The sequence below is a fragment of the Gopherus flavomarginatus genome, chromosome 19, assembly GCF_025201925.1.
Source record: "Gopherus flavomarginatus isolate rGopFla2 chromosome 19, rGopFla2.mat.asm, whole genome shotgun sequence".
NCBI lineage: Eukaryota > Metazoa > Chordata > Testudines > Testudinidae > Gopherus > Gopherus flavomarginatus.
The window spans coordinates 24,178,143-24,191,898 of NC_066635.1; the positions used below are offsets into that span (position 1 = coordinate 24,178,143).

General features: G+C 63.7%; 1 protein-coding gene across 3 annotated transcripts; it reads left to right on the plus strand.

The window, feature by feature from the left end:
• The first annotated feature begins 2,572 nt into the window (after positions 1 to 2,572).
• Positions 2,573 to 10,636, plus strand: ALDOC (aldolase, fructose-bisphosphate C). Of its 3 annotated transcripts, none has more exons than XM_050929079.1 (9): positions 2,573 to 2,603; positions 5,106 to 5,239; positions 5,874 to 6,085; positions 6,444 to 6,498; positions 6,739 to 6,899; positions 7,476 to 7,559; positions 7,909 to 8,083; positions 8,643 to 8,842; positions 9,801 to 10,636. In XM_050929079.1, exons 2-9 carry the CDS (start codon positions 5,128 to 5,130, stop codon positions 9,894 to 9,896), a joined length of 1,095 nt encoding a protein of 364 aa, XP_050785036.1. In that variant the 5' UTR covers positions 2,573 to 2,603; positions 5,106 to 5,127; the 3' UTR covers positions 9,897 to 10,636. The 3 variants fall into 3 exon arrangements, with proteins under 3 accessions (XP_050785036.1, XP_050785037.1, XP_050785035.1); XM_050929080.1 differs by having other exon boundaries at positions 2,598 to 2,685; XM_050929078.1 differs by lacking the exon at positions 2,573 to 2,603 and adding an exon at positions 4,501 to 4,524.
• Positions 10,637 to 13,756: the final 3,120 nt, after the last annotated feature.

A 13,756-nucleotide genomic window follows, 5' to 3' on the forward strand; every position in this document is an offset into this window, starting at 1 on the left:
TGGAAGTGCAGCCTGGCCTGGGTGAGAAGGGGAAGCTGTCCTGTGGTGTGAGCATACAGCAGAGATGGACCACACAGCTGGGACTAATCTGTCACTGTCCCTCTGGCCAGCAAATGGTCTTGCAGGGCTTCCAGGAGCAGAGCATCCTACTCTGTCCCCAGCAGCCCTGCAGGCTGGGCCTTCTCTGAGCACAGAGCTGTGAGAAGGGGCTTCCTTTGAAAACCTCTTTCTATTTCACTCAAGTCAATTCCTTCCCCCCTCTGTCAAACATCTGCAGGATCTCCCTGCCTTGCAAGCTTGAGGCAAGCCCTGAGCTGGACATAGCCTCATGCTGGCTCCCATGGGCCATGCTGGGCCATGCTCCCCCCTGCTCTGGAGACATGGGTTGTAGCTGCAGGGATCTATTGATTTCCTGCCAGGGCAGAGCTGCTGCCAGCACAGCACTTGCTTGTGACCTCACTTAGCATAATGTGCCCAAAAGCAGCTGCATGGAAACACACACACACTCTGGTTTGTAATGGCTTCACTCCCTGGCGCTGTCCCCACCTCTCAGCTGGGTGGCAGGGTCACCTTGCCGGTCTCTTCAGCTGTGGAACAGCTGCTTCTGCCCCCAGCTGCAGCTGAGGGGAGTTGGTGAGGTGCTGGGACACAGGCTCACTTCTCTATCCTCCCCCTACTGTATTCAGCTGAAAGGACAGGTCTGATAAACAGCAGTGTCTGAACAACTGTGCCCCAGTGTCTAGACACCCTGCCCAGGAGACTCTAATACCTGCTGCTCCCCAGCCCACTGTCCTGGAAAATTTATCCCTGCTGTGTACATTTGGGCTGCAGTGCAGGGTACAGAGCGGCTGGCCTGGTCCCTATGCCATGCCCAGACCTCTTCTGCTGCTTAGGGGGACAGAGCAGGTAGGTGGGATTTCACTCCCTGTGAAGGCTGAGTGGCTGTCAACAGCAGTGTGGTGGCCTGCCCCTCCACCACCTCTATCTCCCTCTCAGAATTGTACTCCGCTCCTGACCCACCTCTGTGCCCCATGGTGCTGCATGCTACCGTGGGCCCCACAGAGCCCCTTCTGCCCTACCTCAGACAGCAAGTACAGAGAAGACCCATTCTCATCTCAGCCTAGGAGCTGCTGTAGGGCACCAGGCTGCAGCTCTAGGGGAAGGTGGAGGCCCCACGCTGCATGTGGGGCCATGAGGAGATGCCCAATTGGCCAATGGCTGGCTCCTGGCTCAGGCCTCCAGCATCAGGGAGAAGCTGTGAATGTGGGTGGGGAAGAGCCCTCCCCCGCCAGGCTAAGCTGCACTGGGCAGTGTGTGCCAGGCAGGGTGTATGGCTCCAAACTTCCCATTTGCTAAGAGGAGCCATTCAGGGCTGGACAATGGGAGACAGAATGGAGCAGGCTTGGCAGTGGTTCCTGAAAGGGGGAAAGGCAGGGGTGGCCTGGCAGCTACTGAGGGGAGCCTACTGGGGGCCTGGACAGCAAAAGACAGTGTGACTGCCTGGCCTCCCGGCCTTGGGTGTAAGAGCAGCTTGGGGGGAGGGGTCGCTGCAAGTGGCAGGGCCCTTTGGGTTTGAGGGGCTCAGGCCTCCCTGTGGGTGTTGGTAGAGATGCCCTGGCAGCCAGGCCCCAGCTCCCTCCCTCCCTGTCACGTTCTGGTTCATGTGCTTTGGCCTGCCAGGGTGCTGGTGCCCACAAGTGTTCTCCAGCCAGGCCCTGGCTCTCCCAGTGGGTGCAGCAGTGCCTGAGACCCTGCACCCCCAGCCAGGGCCCAGGTACCAGGGCAGGGAATGACTGAGATGGCCCCCTGCTCCCCCCTTGGGCACTGCCCCACTGCTCCCTTGGGAATGGCCCCTGCCCCCCCTTGGGAACAGCCCCATGGCCCCCTGCTCCCCCCCCCCCGCAATTGTCCCCTGCCTCCCTTGGGAACAATCCCATACCCTGCCTTGGGCACTGCCCCATTGCTCCCTTGGGAACGGCCCCTGCTCCCCCCCCCAGCAATTGTCCCCTGCCTCCCTTGGGAACAACCTCATACCCTGCCTTGGGCACTGCCCCATTGCTCCCTTGGGAACGGCCCCTGCTCCCCCCCCCAGCAATTGTCCCCTGCCTCCCTTGGGAACAACCCTATACCCTGCCTTGGGCACTGCCCCATGGCCCCCTTGTAACCGCCCCATGGCCCCCTGCCCCCCCCCCCAGCAATTGTCCCCTGCCTCCTTTGGGAACAACGCTATACCCTGCCTTGGGCACTGCCCCATGGCCCCCTTGTAACCGCCCCATGGCCCCCTGCCCCCCCCCCCCCCAGCAATTGTCCCCTGCCTCCTTTGGGAACAACCCTATACCCTGCCTTGGGCACTGCCCCATGGCCCCCTTGGGAACAGCCCCATAGCCCGCCCCGCCCCTTGGGAACAGCCGCATGGCCCCCTGCCCCCCTTGGGTGCCCCCCGGCGCTGCGGGCGGGGCGGGGCTGAGTCCCGGGCCCCGCCCGCCGGAGTCACGTAGCTCTGCGGCACTTTGCTCCAGCCTCATTTACCGGCGTCCGCAGCGCGCTTCCCGCAGAGCCACAGCGCCAGCGTCGGGGAGAGCCGAGCCGAGCCGAGCCTGCCGGTAGGGGCCGGGGCCGGGGCCGGGGCCGGGGCGGCTCGAGGGACCCCCGGCCGGGGAGCGCCGCGCCGAAGGGCGGAGCAAGGTCACCGCTCCCGGGGCCGGGGTCTTGTGGGGGGAGGGCGCTGGGGGGGCAGTAGGGGAAGGATGCTGGGGGCTGGTGCAGGGGAGGGTGCTGGGGGAACGGTGGGAGGGTTGCTGGGGGGGCAGTAGGGGAAGGATGCTGGGGGGCTGGGTGCTGGGGGAACGGTGGGTGGGTTGCTGGGGGGCAGTAGGGGAAGGATGCTGTGGGGCTGGGGGCTGGTGCAGGGGAGGGCGCTGGGGGAACGGTGGGAGGGTTGCTGGGGGGATAGTAGGGGAAGGATGCTGTGGGGCTGGGGGCTGGTGCAGGGGAGGGTGCTGGGGGAACGGTGGGAGGGTTGCTGGGGGGGCAGTAGGGGAAGGATGCTGGGGGGCTGGGTGCTGGGGGAACGGTGGGTGGGTTGCTGGGGGGCAGTAGGGGAAGGATGCTGTGGGGCTGGGGGCTGGTGCAGGGGAGGGCGCTGGGGTGGGGCGGTCTGAGGGTTGCTGGGGGGGCAGTAGGGGAAGGATGCTGGGGGGCTGGGGTGGGGCTGTGGCTCTCGAGACCAGGGGGATGCTGGGGGAGGATGGGTGAGATGCTTGGTGGGGGTCCGGTGGGAGGGTTGCTGAGGGGGGAGTGGGGGAAAGATGATAGGGGCTCTCAGGGCCAGGGGACTGCTGGGGGGCTGGTGGCTTGGAGGAGCTGCTGGGGGGGTTGCTGGGGGCCTTTGCTCAGAGGCCACCAGCTGACAGTACCCAGATGCCCAGAAGGTACTTGGGTCTGTGGTGACTCCCAAGTGGCCGAGTTCCATGCTTGTCATGTGCTGTCCCCATGGCAAACCTTGGTGCCAGGCTCAGCGGACCGGCTGGGGACCCTGGCTCATGCCCCTCTCCGGGGGGGGGGTCCATCTGGCTCCGGGAGCAGGGGGCTTGGCCCCCACTGGCTGCAGAGTGGTCACCCCAGCACCAGCTTAGCCGCAGAGCCCAGCTGACAGGCCTGGCCGGCTCTCGGCTGCATGATGGGCATCTGAGCTCCGTCGGGCTGCCTGGCCGCTGGGAGGGAGCAGTCTGGCTCATGGCAGTAACTGGTTCTGTGGTGCATTGCAGGCTTGCCCTGACCAGCCAGTCCCGGCTCGCGCGGTTCCTGTGGCCTCAGTGGGCTTTGTGGGAGCCAGCGAAGGGCTGCTCTCTGCTGGAGCAGCATTTTTGTGGGTTGCATGGGAAGGCGGCTGCACTGGGGGCCCCTGTAACCCATGACTGGGTCTCCTTGGGGGTTACAGGGAAATGGACTCATGCCATTACGCTCCCTTCTCCCTGGGCTTTGAGCTCGGGGCTCCTGTTCCTGGCTCTGCCTCAGTCTTGCTTTGTGAGTATGAGCAAATGGCTGTCCCTGGCCAGCTTCCCCCAGGAAAAGGGGGCTGATACGCTACCCCCGGCCTGGAACGCCAGAGATGGTGCGAGAGCTGGGCTGGGGATTTCCCATACCTGGTCTGATTGTGGCAACGTAGGGCTGCGGCTAGAGATGGCCCAATGCTCCGTGGAGGGGAGGGGGAGCCCATCTCCCCTGCTTGTGGGAGGCTCGTGCCAGGAGCACCGTGGACCAGTCTCTAAGCCTGGGTCTAGGCGTGCGCAGCAGAGAAAGCAGCAGAGCCCTGAGATGGCTGGGGGCGATGGGGAGGAGCAGGCTGGTGCTACACGAGGCTGGGCCCGTGCCTGTGGTGGCAGCACGTTGGGGCCTGCCTGCCTGCCTGTTATGTAACGGGCCCAATACGGGTTAGGACAATTGGTGGATGGGTTCTGCCTTTTGTCTCAGGGACAATTCAGAGAAGCCTCTGGCCAGATGGCTGCTGACAGAGGCAGGGTGGTAAGCGGCTGCTTCCCCGTGCTTGGTGTGCTGACCCAGCTGTACCACAGATGCGGCAGGAGAGGGTGGGACTGGCCTTTCCCCTGCTCCAAAGAATGCCAGGCTGGGGGTCTTGGCTGGTTTTGGGAGCCTGGATGGGTTCAATTCCCCGATTGATGTGGGGAGAGGGTAGCTAAGGGGTCACTGCAGACCTGGTGCCCCTGCATTGGGCGGGCACCGGGTTTAGCAAATGACCTTGGAGACACTGCAGTGTCTGGGCGGCAGCCTTCTGCGGTGGTTTGAGATGGAGCGAGCAGGTGCTCCCCAGCCAGCTCCTTACACAGTGCCTCTGGGGGAAGGCTGGGACTGGCACGAACATACACCCCCCTCCCTCCCCACACTCCTGCGTGGACTGGAGTAGGTGAGCTGCCGCAGTGCCTGCTGGTGGGCAAGTGGGTGTATTACAGCAGGGGGGTCATGGCGCATACTGACCAGTGGGGAAGGCAGCTGAGTGCTCTCGGTCCTGGGTGGGGGAACCAGGACTCTGCCTTAGTGCCACTAGAGCAGGGGGAGGGCTAACTCCTTCCTACCCCCCGGTTCAGGAGACTCCAGCTATCCGTCACGATGACGCACCAGTATCCCGCGCTCTCAGCTGAGCAGAAGAAGGAGCTGTCTGACATCGCGCTGCGAATCGTGGCCCCAGGCAAGGGGATCCTGGCAGCGGATGAGTCCGTAGGTTGGTCTGAATAACTCATTGTTGGGGAGAATGACCCCTTGGGCTCCTGCTCCCTCTCTGCAATCCCCAGAGCTGGTCTCGGGGTCCAGCTGGGAGTTCCGCCTCGCACACCAGTGACGGGTGGCGCTGAGCTGGCAGCTCCACCGCAGACATCCCAGGCTGAAGCGCAGTTGGCTCAGGAACTGGCAGGAAGAAAATAGCGTGTGTCGCGCTGCGCTGTCTTTAGAGGCTCCCTCTGTGCAGCTCCTGCTGCAGTCTCTGCCCCAACGACGTTCGTGATCCCAGAGTCCAAGGGTCATGCCAAGGGGTCCTGGACTGTGGTGGCCCAGGGGTCATTGAGGGATTGTTTATCTCCCCTCCCCAGATGGTGATGTTCCCTTCAGAACCATGACAGCCTTTGCGCCTGCTTCTCCTTCCTGGCTGTTCGCAGTGCTACAGCCTGAAAGTTGTTCCCTGCTCTGGTGTCCCAGGCAGCTGCTGCCCCCACATGCCACTTGCTCCCCTGGCATCAGGGGTGGGTGGTGGCTGGTGCTGAAACCAGCACTCAGTGGCAAATCCTGTGTTCCTCCAGGGTCCCCTTTCCCCCAGGGAAATGCATCCCATGTGTCATCCCTGCTGCCCTCTGTCCCCGCAGGAAGCATGGCCAAGCGCCTGAACCAGATTGGGGTGGAGAACACGCAGGAGAACCGCCGGCTCTACCGCCAGATCTTGTTCAGTGCCGACAACCGGGTGAAGAAGTGCATCGGCGGTGTCATCTTCTTCCACGAGACCATGTACCAGCAGGGGGACGATGGCACCCCCTTCGTCAGGATGATCAAAGACAAGGGCATCGTGGTGGGCATCAAGGTGAGTGGCTGGGTGCTGCCGTATGTGGTTCTGCTTGGGGTGGTGCAGGGGCGCCTGTGCCCCCCGGTGGCTGATGCCGTGGTGCGGCAGGCCCTGTGCCCCGGAACGTTGCTGCCCTTGGGGTGTCTGGACTCAGCAGGGGGGCGCGCTAGCTGCTCACCTTGACGGCTCAGAGGCTCTGCTCCCATTGCCATGGCTTCACTCAGCTCGGGCAGGGGCTGCTTTCGCAGACACTGAGGCTCCTGTCCTGTTCCCGGGCAGGCCCTGAGTTCCCTGTGACGGGCCTGTGTCTGGGTTTCCAGCCAGCCCCGGGGCTCTGTGTTCTGGCCTCACCTGTGCCCTGCTGTTCCCTTTGCAGGTGGACAAGGGCGTTGTGCCTCTGGCTGGGACTGATGGAGAAACTACGACCCAAGGTATGAGATGGCTGCTCTGTGAGTGGGCTGGGGGAGCTGAGATCTGTAATGCTGAACAAATCCTGAGACCTGTCTAAAAATGGTGGCAATTCCCCACCTTGGTGGGTGGAGCTGGGGCAGCTGCCACATACCCTCAGCATGGGGAGTCCCACCTGCCTGGGGAAAGATTGGCACCAGAGGGCGGGTGGGGTCTGGAGGCCGCAGCTGAGCCTGGCTGAGGGTAGCTGTGTGTCGGGGCAGGTCTGGACGGGCTGTCCGAGCGCTGTGCCCAGTACAAGAAGGACGGTGCGGACTTTGCCAAGTGGCGCTGCGTGCTGAAGATCAGCGAGAACACCCCCTCAGCCCTTGCCATCATGGAGAACGCCAATGTTCTGGCCCGCTATGCCAGCATCTGCCAGCAGGTGAGGGCAGTGCGGTGGGGTACCGGCCTGAGGCTGCGCGGCTCCGTACTGTGGAGCCCAGCATCGTTCTGACCGTGCCAACAGTGCGCGCTGTGCAGGGCCCTGCCCCAGGTAGCGTCCACTCGGGTCACACGCTGACCCCATCCCATCAGTAGTACCTGAGCCCTGCGGGCTCTTCTCCCCCCGTGTTCAGCACTGAGCAGCCCCTGTGGCGCAGGGGCTCACCTGGGGGAGCTAGGAGGCCTCTGCCTGATTGGCTGGCAGGCCAGGCACTCAGTCTCTAGGCCAGTGAGGTGTCCCTGTCACCAGCTGGGGGTGGTTTTGGACGGCACCTTTCACACGGATCCCAGGGCCCAGTTGCGTTACCCGCTCCGTGGCTCTGCTAGACCCAGCTGCAGGGCCCCTCTCTGACCAGGGAACGTGTGCGCTGGCGCCAGGGGATGAAACCTTGGTGAGGCCGTTGTCCTGCTCTCCCCATCGTCCCCTGCAGAGCACTCTTGGGTGGGGAGGCCTGTCTGGCATGTTCCTTCCTGCTCCGCTGCACAGGGTGCTACCAGTAACACCTTCCCATTGCAGAACGGCATTGTGCCTATTGTGGAACCAGAGATCCTGCCTGATGGAGACCATGACCTGAAGCGCTGCCAGTATGTGACTGAGAAGGTGAGCCCTGCCCCAGCAGTGCCAGGGACCTTGGGGGCATAGAACACAGTGAGATCTGGGGAAATGTACCCACCCCAGCTGCTGTTCTGCGTGCCCTGTTATCCCCCACGCAGGCCACCTGGCTCTCAGAGGGCTCTGCAGTCTTAACTGCCACCCTGATGGGCAGAAGGCTCCATGCTGGTGCAGCACCACAGCACTCCAGGCCCTGCCCTGCACTTGGCACTGGGGCACGTGGGACACCCCCAGCAGATTCTTGGGCTCTGAGCAGGGTTGGGGGGAGACTAGGGGACTGGGCTCCCCGGAGTGCAGAGCAGACATGGGAGCTCAGCACTTGCTGTCTTGCTTGCAGGTGCTGGCGGCTGTGTACAAGGCCCTGAGTGACCATCACGTCTACCTGGAGGGCACGCTACTGAAACCTAACATGGTGACCCCGGGGCATGCCTGCCCAACCAAGTACAGTGCCGAGGAGATCGCCATGGCCACGGTGACAGCGCTGCGCCGCACCGTGCCTCCTGCTGTCCCAGGTAGCCAGGCCACAGGGCAGCTGCTGTTGAGCTCCCCACCCCCAGATGAGGGAGTCTAGCTGGGCTGATGTGTCGCTTGGTCCCGAGATGTCCCTGCTTGGGCAGGGAGCAGAGCTGAGCTCGTGGGAGAGGCTGATGCTGGGACCCTCATCCGCTGGCAGAGCAGGGGGTGTGAGGCTGTCTACGCTGTGCGGCACAGCTGCACCCATGTAGCACTGTGTGGACATGTCCTGTGTGGGCGGGAGCAGTGTCTGCTGCTGCGGTAAATGGCCCTCTCGAGGCGGTTGCTCGGGCGACCGAGGAATCCTTGGTGCTCTGGGTGTGACACTGGCACAGCCCTGAGTGACGGAGCTGGGTCAATTTGATTTGTAAGCGTAGGCCAGGCCTGGGAGTGCTGAGCTCACTGCTACCTGGGCCATGCAGAGCCTGGTTCTCAGCTTGTGGGAGGTTCGGGCTGTGCAGGAGGTGGGTGTGGGGGGGCTCTGGGTGTACATGCATCTGGGTTTAAGCCCAGGATGGGTGCTGAACCCCTCCCTCAATGTCCTGGCCTTGTTTTCAGGTGTCACCTTCCTTTCTGGGGGGCAGAGCGAGGAGGAAGCTTCCATTAACCTGAACGCCATCAACAACTGCCCCCTGGCCCGGCCCTGGGCTCTGACCTTCTCCTACGGACGTGCCCTGCAGGCCTCGGCGCTCAACGCCTGGCGCGGGCAGAAGGAGAATGAGAGCTCTGCCACTGAGGCGTTTATGAAGCGTGCCGAGGTACTGAACTGGAGGTCGGGGTGCGCTGCCCTGGAAACTCCTGGGCAGCAAGGACCAGGTGCTCTGCCCCAAGCCTGAGGGTGTCATGGTGAAAGAGCTGCTTGGCCACTTTCAGTCTAAAGCTTCCTGAAATTGTCTATTCAAGTCCCTGTGTCCAGCAAAGTGTTGGGATGAGCCCAGGGCGTCATGGCAGGACTGGCCAGAGCCAGCCCTGGCTGCCAGGAGATACACATGTACTCCCTGATGATACTGCGTGCCTGGAATCTCCACGTGTCACAGAGTTGGGGGAGACAGGGCCCTGCCCCCCCCGGCTTCCTTGCGATTCACCATGACTCTCAGCCAGCCAATAAAACAGAAGGTTTATTCAAACAGCAGGGACACAGTCCAAGACAGGTCTTGCAGGTACAGACCACAGGACCCCCTCAGTCAGGTCCATCTTGGGGGACCAGGGAGGCATTTTCCCAGCCAGCTCCAAACTCTCCAACCCCTCCTCTCACCTTTTGTCTCTTTCCCAGGCCAGGAGATCACCTGATCTTTGTTCTCCAACACCTTCAGTTGGCACCTTTGCAGAGGAGGGGCCCAGGCCATCAGTTGCCAGGAGACAGGGTGTCAGCGTTCTCTGTGCAGACAGCATCACACTGGTCCCCTGCAACAATCACACACCCCTAGACTCTTGAGAAATGCATAGGGGAAACTGAGGCACCCACACAGCACTCACAGAAGACATTAAGAACATTCCCACTTTGTCACACCACGTCTAGGCTAAAAATGGCATCTGGCGCACGTGGTGAAGAGAGCAGTGACAATGGGAATGGTGGGGTGGGTGGGGGAGTAAGTGTGGCACTTGGTATGATTCCTAACCAGTCTCCTGTCGTGCTGGGGGGTGGAGGGTGCCAGGGCCGTGGCTGGGGGCACAGCCAGTGACGAGGATGCTAACTGGTCTCTCCCTGTGTCTTAGGTGAACAGTCTGGCTGCTCTTGGCAAGTACGAGGGGAGCGGAGATGACTCTGGTGCTGCTGGGCAGTCCCTGTTCGTGGCTAACCATGCCTACTGAGCCCTGGCTCGGAGCCCCGGGGTGGCTTTCCAGCCCCACTGACCAACCAGTCTCCCACTCTGCTACGTTCCATATCAGCCACAAGTCACCCCCAGCTTTCTACTGTAGCCACCGACAGAAGCCAAGTAGCCGCCTCTGGTGCAGGAGAGAGGAAGGGAGGAATGAGCCCCACCTGGATGTACTGCCCCAGTCTTGTGTTTTCTTTCAACTGCTGCTTTGTGCCTGTGAAAGAGGAGGGAGAGGTGCCCTGACAGAGCCTCCCAGGAGGGACTGGCCAGATAGTACAGGCTGCAGACCCCATCCCTTCCCCTCCAGTTCTCCTTAAAGGGTATTGTTTAGAGGTGGGAGAGGAGCTAGGCTGGCAGGAGGTGGGGAGGGGCGATGTCCACTGGGCCCATGTCTGGCTCTGGGGCAGGAGGCCCCTGTTCCTGAGGGGTGTTTGCGTGCAGGAAGCATTCCGTTTTGTTGGTGTTCCTGTGCCTGTTCTCTGCCTGCCCTGCGTGGTCTCAAAGCCCTGGCCGTGTGGGACCTCAAGCTGCATTAGACTGCACTGTGGGGTGAAACTATAGCTTTGCAGTTTTGATTGTGTGCTCCACGCCTCTGCTGCCACCCCTCTGTGTCTGCTGAGTCGGGTGTGAGCAGCCGAGGGTAGGGGAGCCAGTTCCTGTCCTGTGTTGTGTTCCCCATATGCGCCTGACGTACCAAATAGTCTAACAAATAAATCATAGAGAAAGTGACAAGCGACTGCTACTTCCATATGGGGGTAGGGATGGGGACTAGCTGCTTTCTTTCCTGGGGGTGGTCTATTTAACATGGTCTTCTTCACCCCAACTCAGAATACCCAAGGAGCTGCTTCTAGCCATGCACTCTGGAGCCACAAACCCACATGGAGACTTCTTCCAAATCCAGCTCTTCCCCTCCCAAAGCTCCTCAGGTCCAGGTCTCTGCTATCCATTACAAACTTCCTCTCCACATCTCCTGACTGCTTCAGCTGGACACTTTCCTCTCTTCCTCTGCTGAACTGTCTTGTGCTGCTAAACAGCTGCCAAGTACCACCCCAGAGGTGGCAGTGTTTCAGTAGTGGGTGAAGCTCCTCCATCAACTGCCCATGGCTATCTCTACCAATCTCTCACTGTGGGCTCAGTTCAGTAGAACTCATCCATCCCTGTGCAAGGAAGGCAGCTGCTGCCCTCCTGTACGGGTGGAGTGTGGCCTACTCCGGAACTGTAGTAAAACAAAACTGGGGTGTTCAGCTTTTTCTGATGCAGCTAAGAGTCCTTTTGAGCTATTTTGGTAGCATGTGATCCATCCCCATTACTACTGCAAGGACTGCCTGTTGCATGGACTACAGGCACGCTCCTCTGTGGTAAAGCTGTAATGTGGTCTGGTCCATTTCTGTTCTGTTGGTGCTTTCCTTAGCCAACCACCCCCGTCTCTTGAGCTGGCTGAAGATGACTGTCAGCTGGGGAAACAGAGGCAGAAAGGTCAAATGCCTCCTTCCTACAAAGTATGAGTGGCAGTTAAGGAGAGAAGTGGGGCCAGCCCTTGGCTGGGCCTGGGTTCCTGTCCTATGCTCTGCTCAGCTTTCCTGGATGGAGAATCACCTTGCAGGAAAGCAGTCACTAAGGCACTGGTACTGGATTCTAAGTTAATTAGGAGGGGGGGAGGGGCACTAGCGGCAGGAGAGAGAGTTGCAGTGCCAGTAGATGGGGTGGGTGTGCAGTGCGTGGGTGGGTGTGCAGTTCCCAGGGGAGGAGTGCAGTGCTCAGGGCTTGGGAGTGTGTGTCCAGTGCTCGGTGTGGGGGAGGGCAGAGTGTGTGTGTGCAGTGCCTGGGGCTGAGGTGTAGTGAAGTGGTGGGGGAGGGGCCTAGTGTCCAGTGCTGGAGAGGGTGGGGTGTGGGTGCAGTGATGGGGCACAGTGCCAGGGAAGGCAGGGTGTGGGTGCAGTGACTGGGGGAGGGTGGGGTGTGTGTGCAGTGCCGGCGGAGGGGTGCAGAGCCCTGGGCCGGGGAGGGTGGGGTGTATGCAGTGCTGGGGGAGGAGTGCAATGCAGGGGGAGGGTGAGGTGGGGTGGGGGTGCAGAGCTGGGGGAGGGGTGCAGTGCCCTGGGCCGGGGAGGGCGGGGTGTGTGCAATGCTGGTGGAGGGGCGCAGTGCCCAGGGCCGGGGAGGGTGGGGTGTGTGCAGTGCTGAGGGAGGGGCCCAGGGCCGGGGAGGGTGGGGTGTGTGCAGTGCCAGGGGAGGGGCACAGTGCCCAGGGCCGGGGAGGGGCGCAGTGCCCAGGGCTGGGGAGGGCGGGGTGTGTGCAGTGCCGGGGGAAGGGGCGCAGGGCCGGGGAGGGCGGGGTGTGTGCAGTGACGGGGGAAGGGGCCCAGGGCCGGGGAGGGCGGGGTGCGTGCAGTGCCGGGGGAGGGGCGCAGGGCCCAGGGCCGGGGAGGGCGGGGTGCGTGCAGTGCCGGCGGAGGGGTGCAGTGCCCTGGGCCGGGGAGTATGCAGTGCCGGGGGAGGGGTGCAGTGCCCAGGGCCGGGGAGTATGCAGTGTCGGGGGAGGGGTGCAGTGCCCAGGGCCGGGGAGGGCGGGGTGCATGCAGAACCGGGGGAGGGGCACAGTGCCCAGGGCCGAGGAGGGCGAGGTGCGTGCAGTGACGAGGGAGGGGCGCAGTGCCCAGGGCCGGGAAGGGCGGGGAGTGTGCAGTGCCGGGGGAGGGGCGCAGTGTCCAGGGCCTGGAAGGGCGGGGAGTGTGCAGTGCCGGGGGAGAGGCGCAGTGCCCAGGGCCGGGAAGGGCGGGGAGTGTGCAGTGCCGGGGGAGAGGCGCAGGGCCGGGAAGGGCGGGGAGTGTGCAGTGCCGGGGGAGGGGCGCAGTGCCCAGGGCCGGGAAGGGCGGGGAGTGTGCAGTGCCGGGGGAGGGGCGCAGTGCCCAGGGCTGGGGAGGGTGGGGTGCGTGCAGTGCCGGGGGAGGGGTGCAGTGTCCAGGGCCAGGGAGGGCAGGGTGCGTGCAGAACTGGGGGAGGGGCGCAGTGCCCAGGGCCGGGGAGGGTAGGGTGCGTGCAGTGCCGGGGGAGGGGTGCAGTGCCCTGGGCCGGGGAGGGTGGGGTGCGTGCAGTGCCGGGGGGGGTGCGGTGCCCTGGGCCGGGGAGTATGCAGTGCTGGGGGAGGGGTGCAGTGCCCAGGGCCGGGGAGGGCGGGGTGTGTGCAGTGCCGGGGGAGGGGCGCAAAGCCCAGGGCCGGGGAGGGCGGGGTGCGTGCAGTGCCGGGGGAGGGGCGCAGTGCCCAGGGCCTGGAAGGGCGGGGAGTGTGCAGTGACGGGGGAGGGGCGCAGTGCCCAGGGCCGGGAAGGGCGGGGAGTGTGCAGTGCCGGGGGAGGGGCGCAGTGCCCAGGGCCGAGGAGGGCGGGGAGTGTGCAGTGCCGGGGGAGGGGCGCAGTGCCCAGGGCCGGGGAGGGTGAGGTGCGTGCAGTGCCGGGGGAAGGGGCGCAGTGGCCAGGGCCGGGGAGGGTGGGGTGCGTGCAGTGCCGGGGGAGGGGCGCAGTGCCCTGGGCCGGGGAGGGTGGGGTGCGTGCAGTGCCAGGGGAGGGGCGCAGTGCCCAGGGCCGGGGGAGGGGTGCAGTGCCGAGGGCGGGGTGCGTGCAGTGCCGGGGGAGGGGCGCAGTGCCCAGGGCCTGGAAGGGCGGGGTGCGTGCAGTGCCGGGGGAGGGGCGGAGATGCTCTGTTCCCAGGCCTGGACCCGGGCACGCCTCCCTCTCCCGGGCCCCTGTGCCGGACAGGCCCGGCCCCCCCCCCGCCGTGTCCCTGTGAGGGACCCGTACCGGACAGGCGCCTTCGTGCCCCGCCCCCGGGGCTCTTAGTCAGCGTTGATTGGTT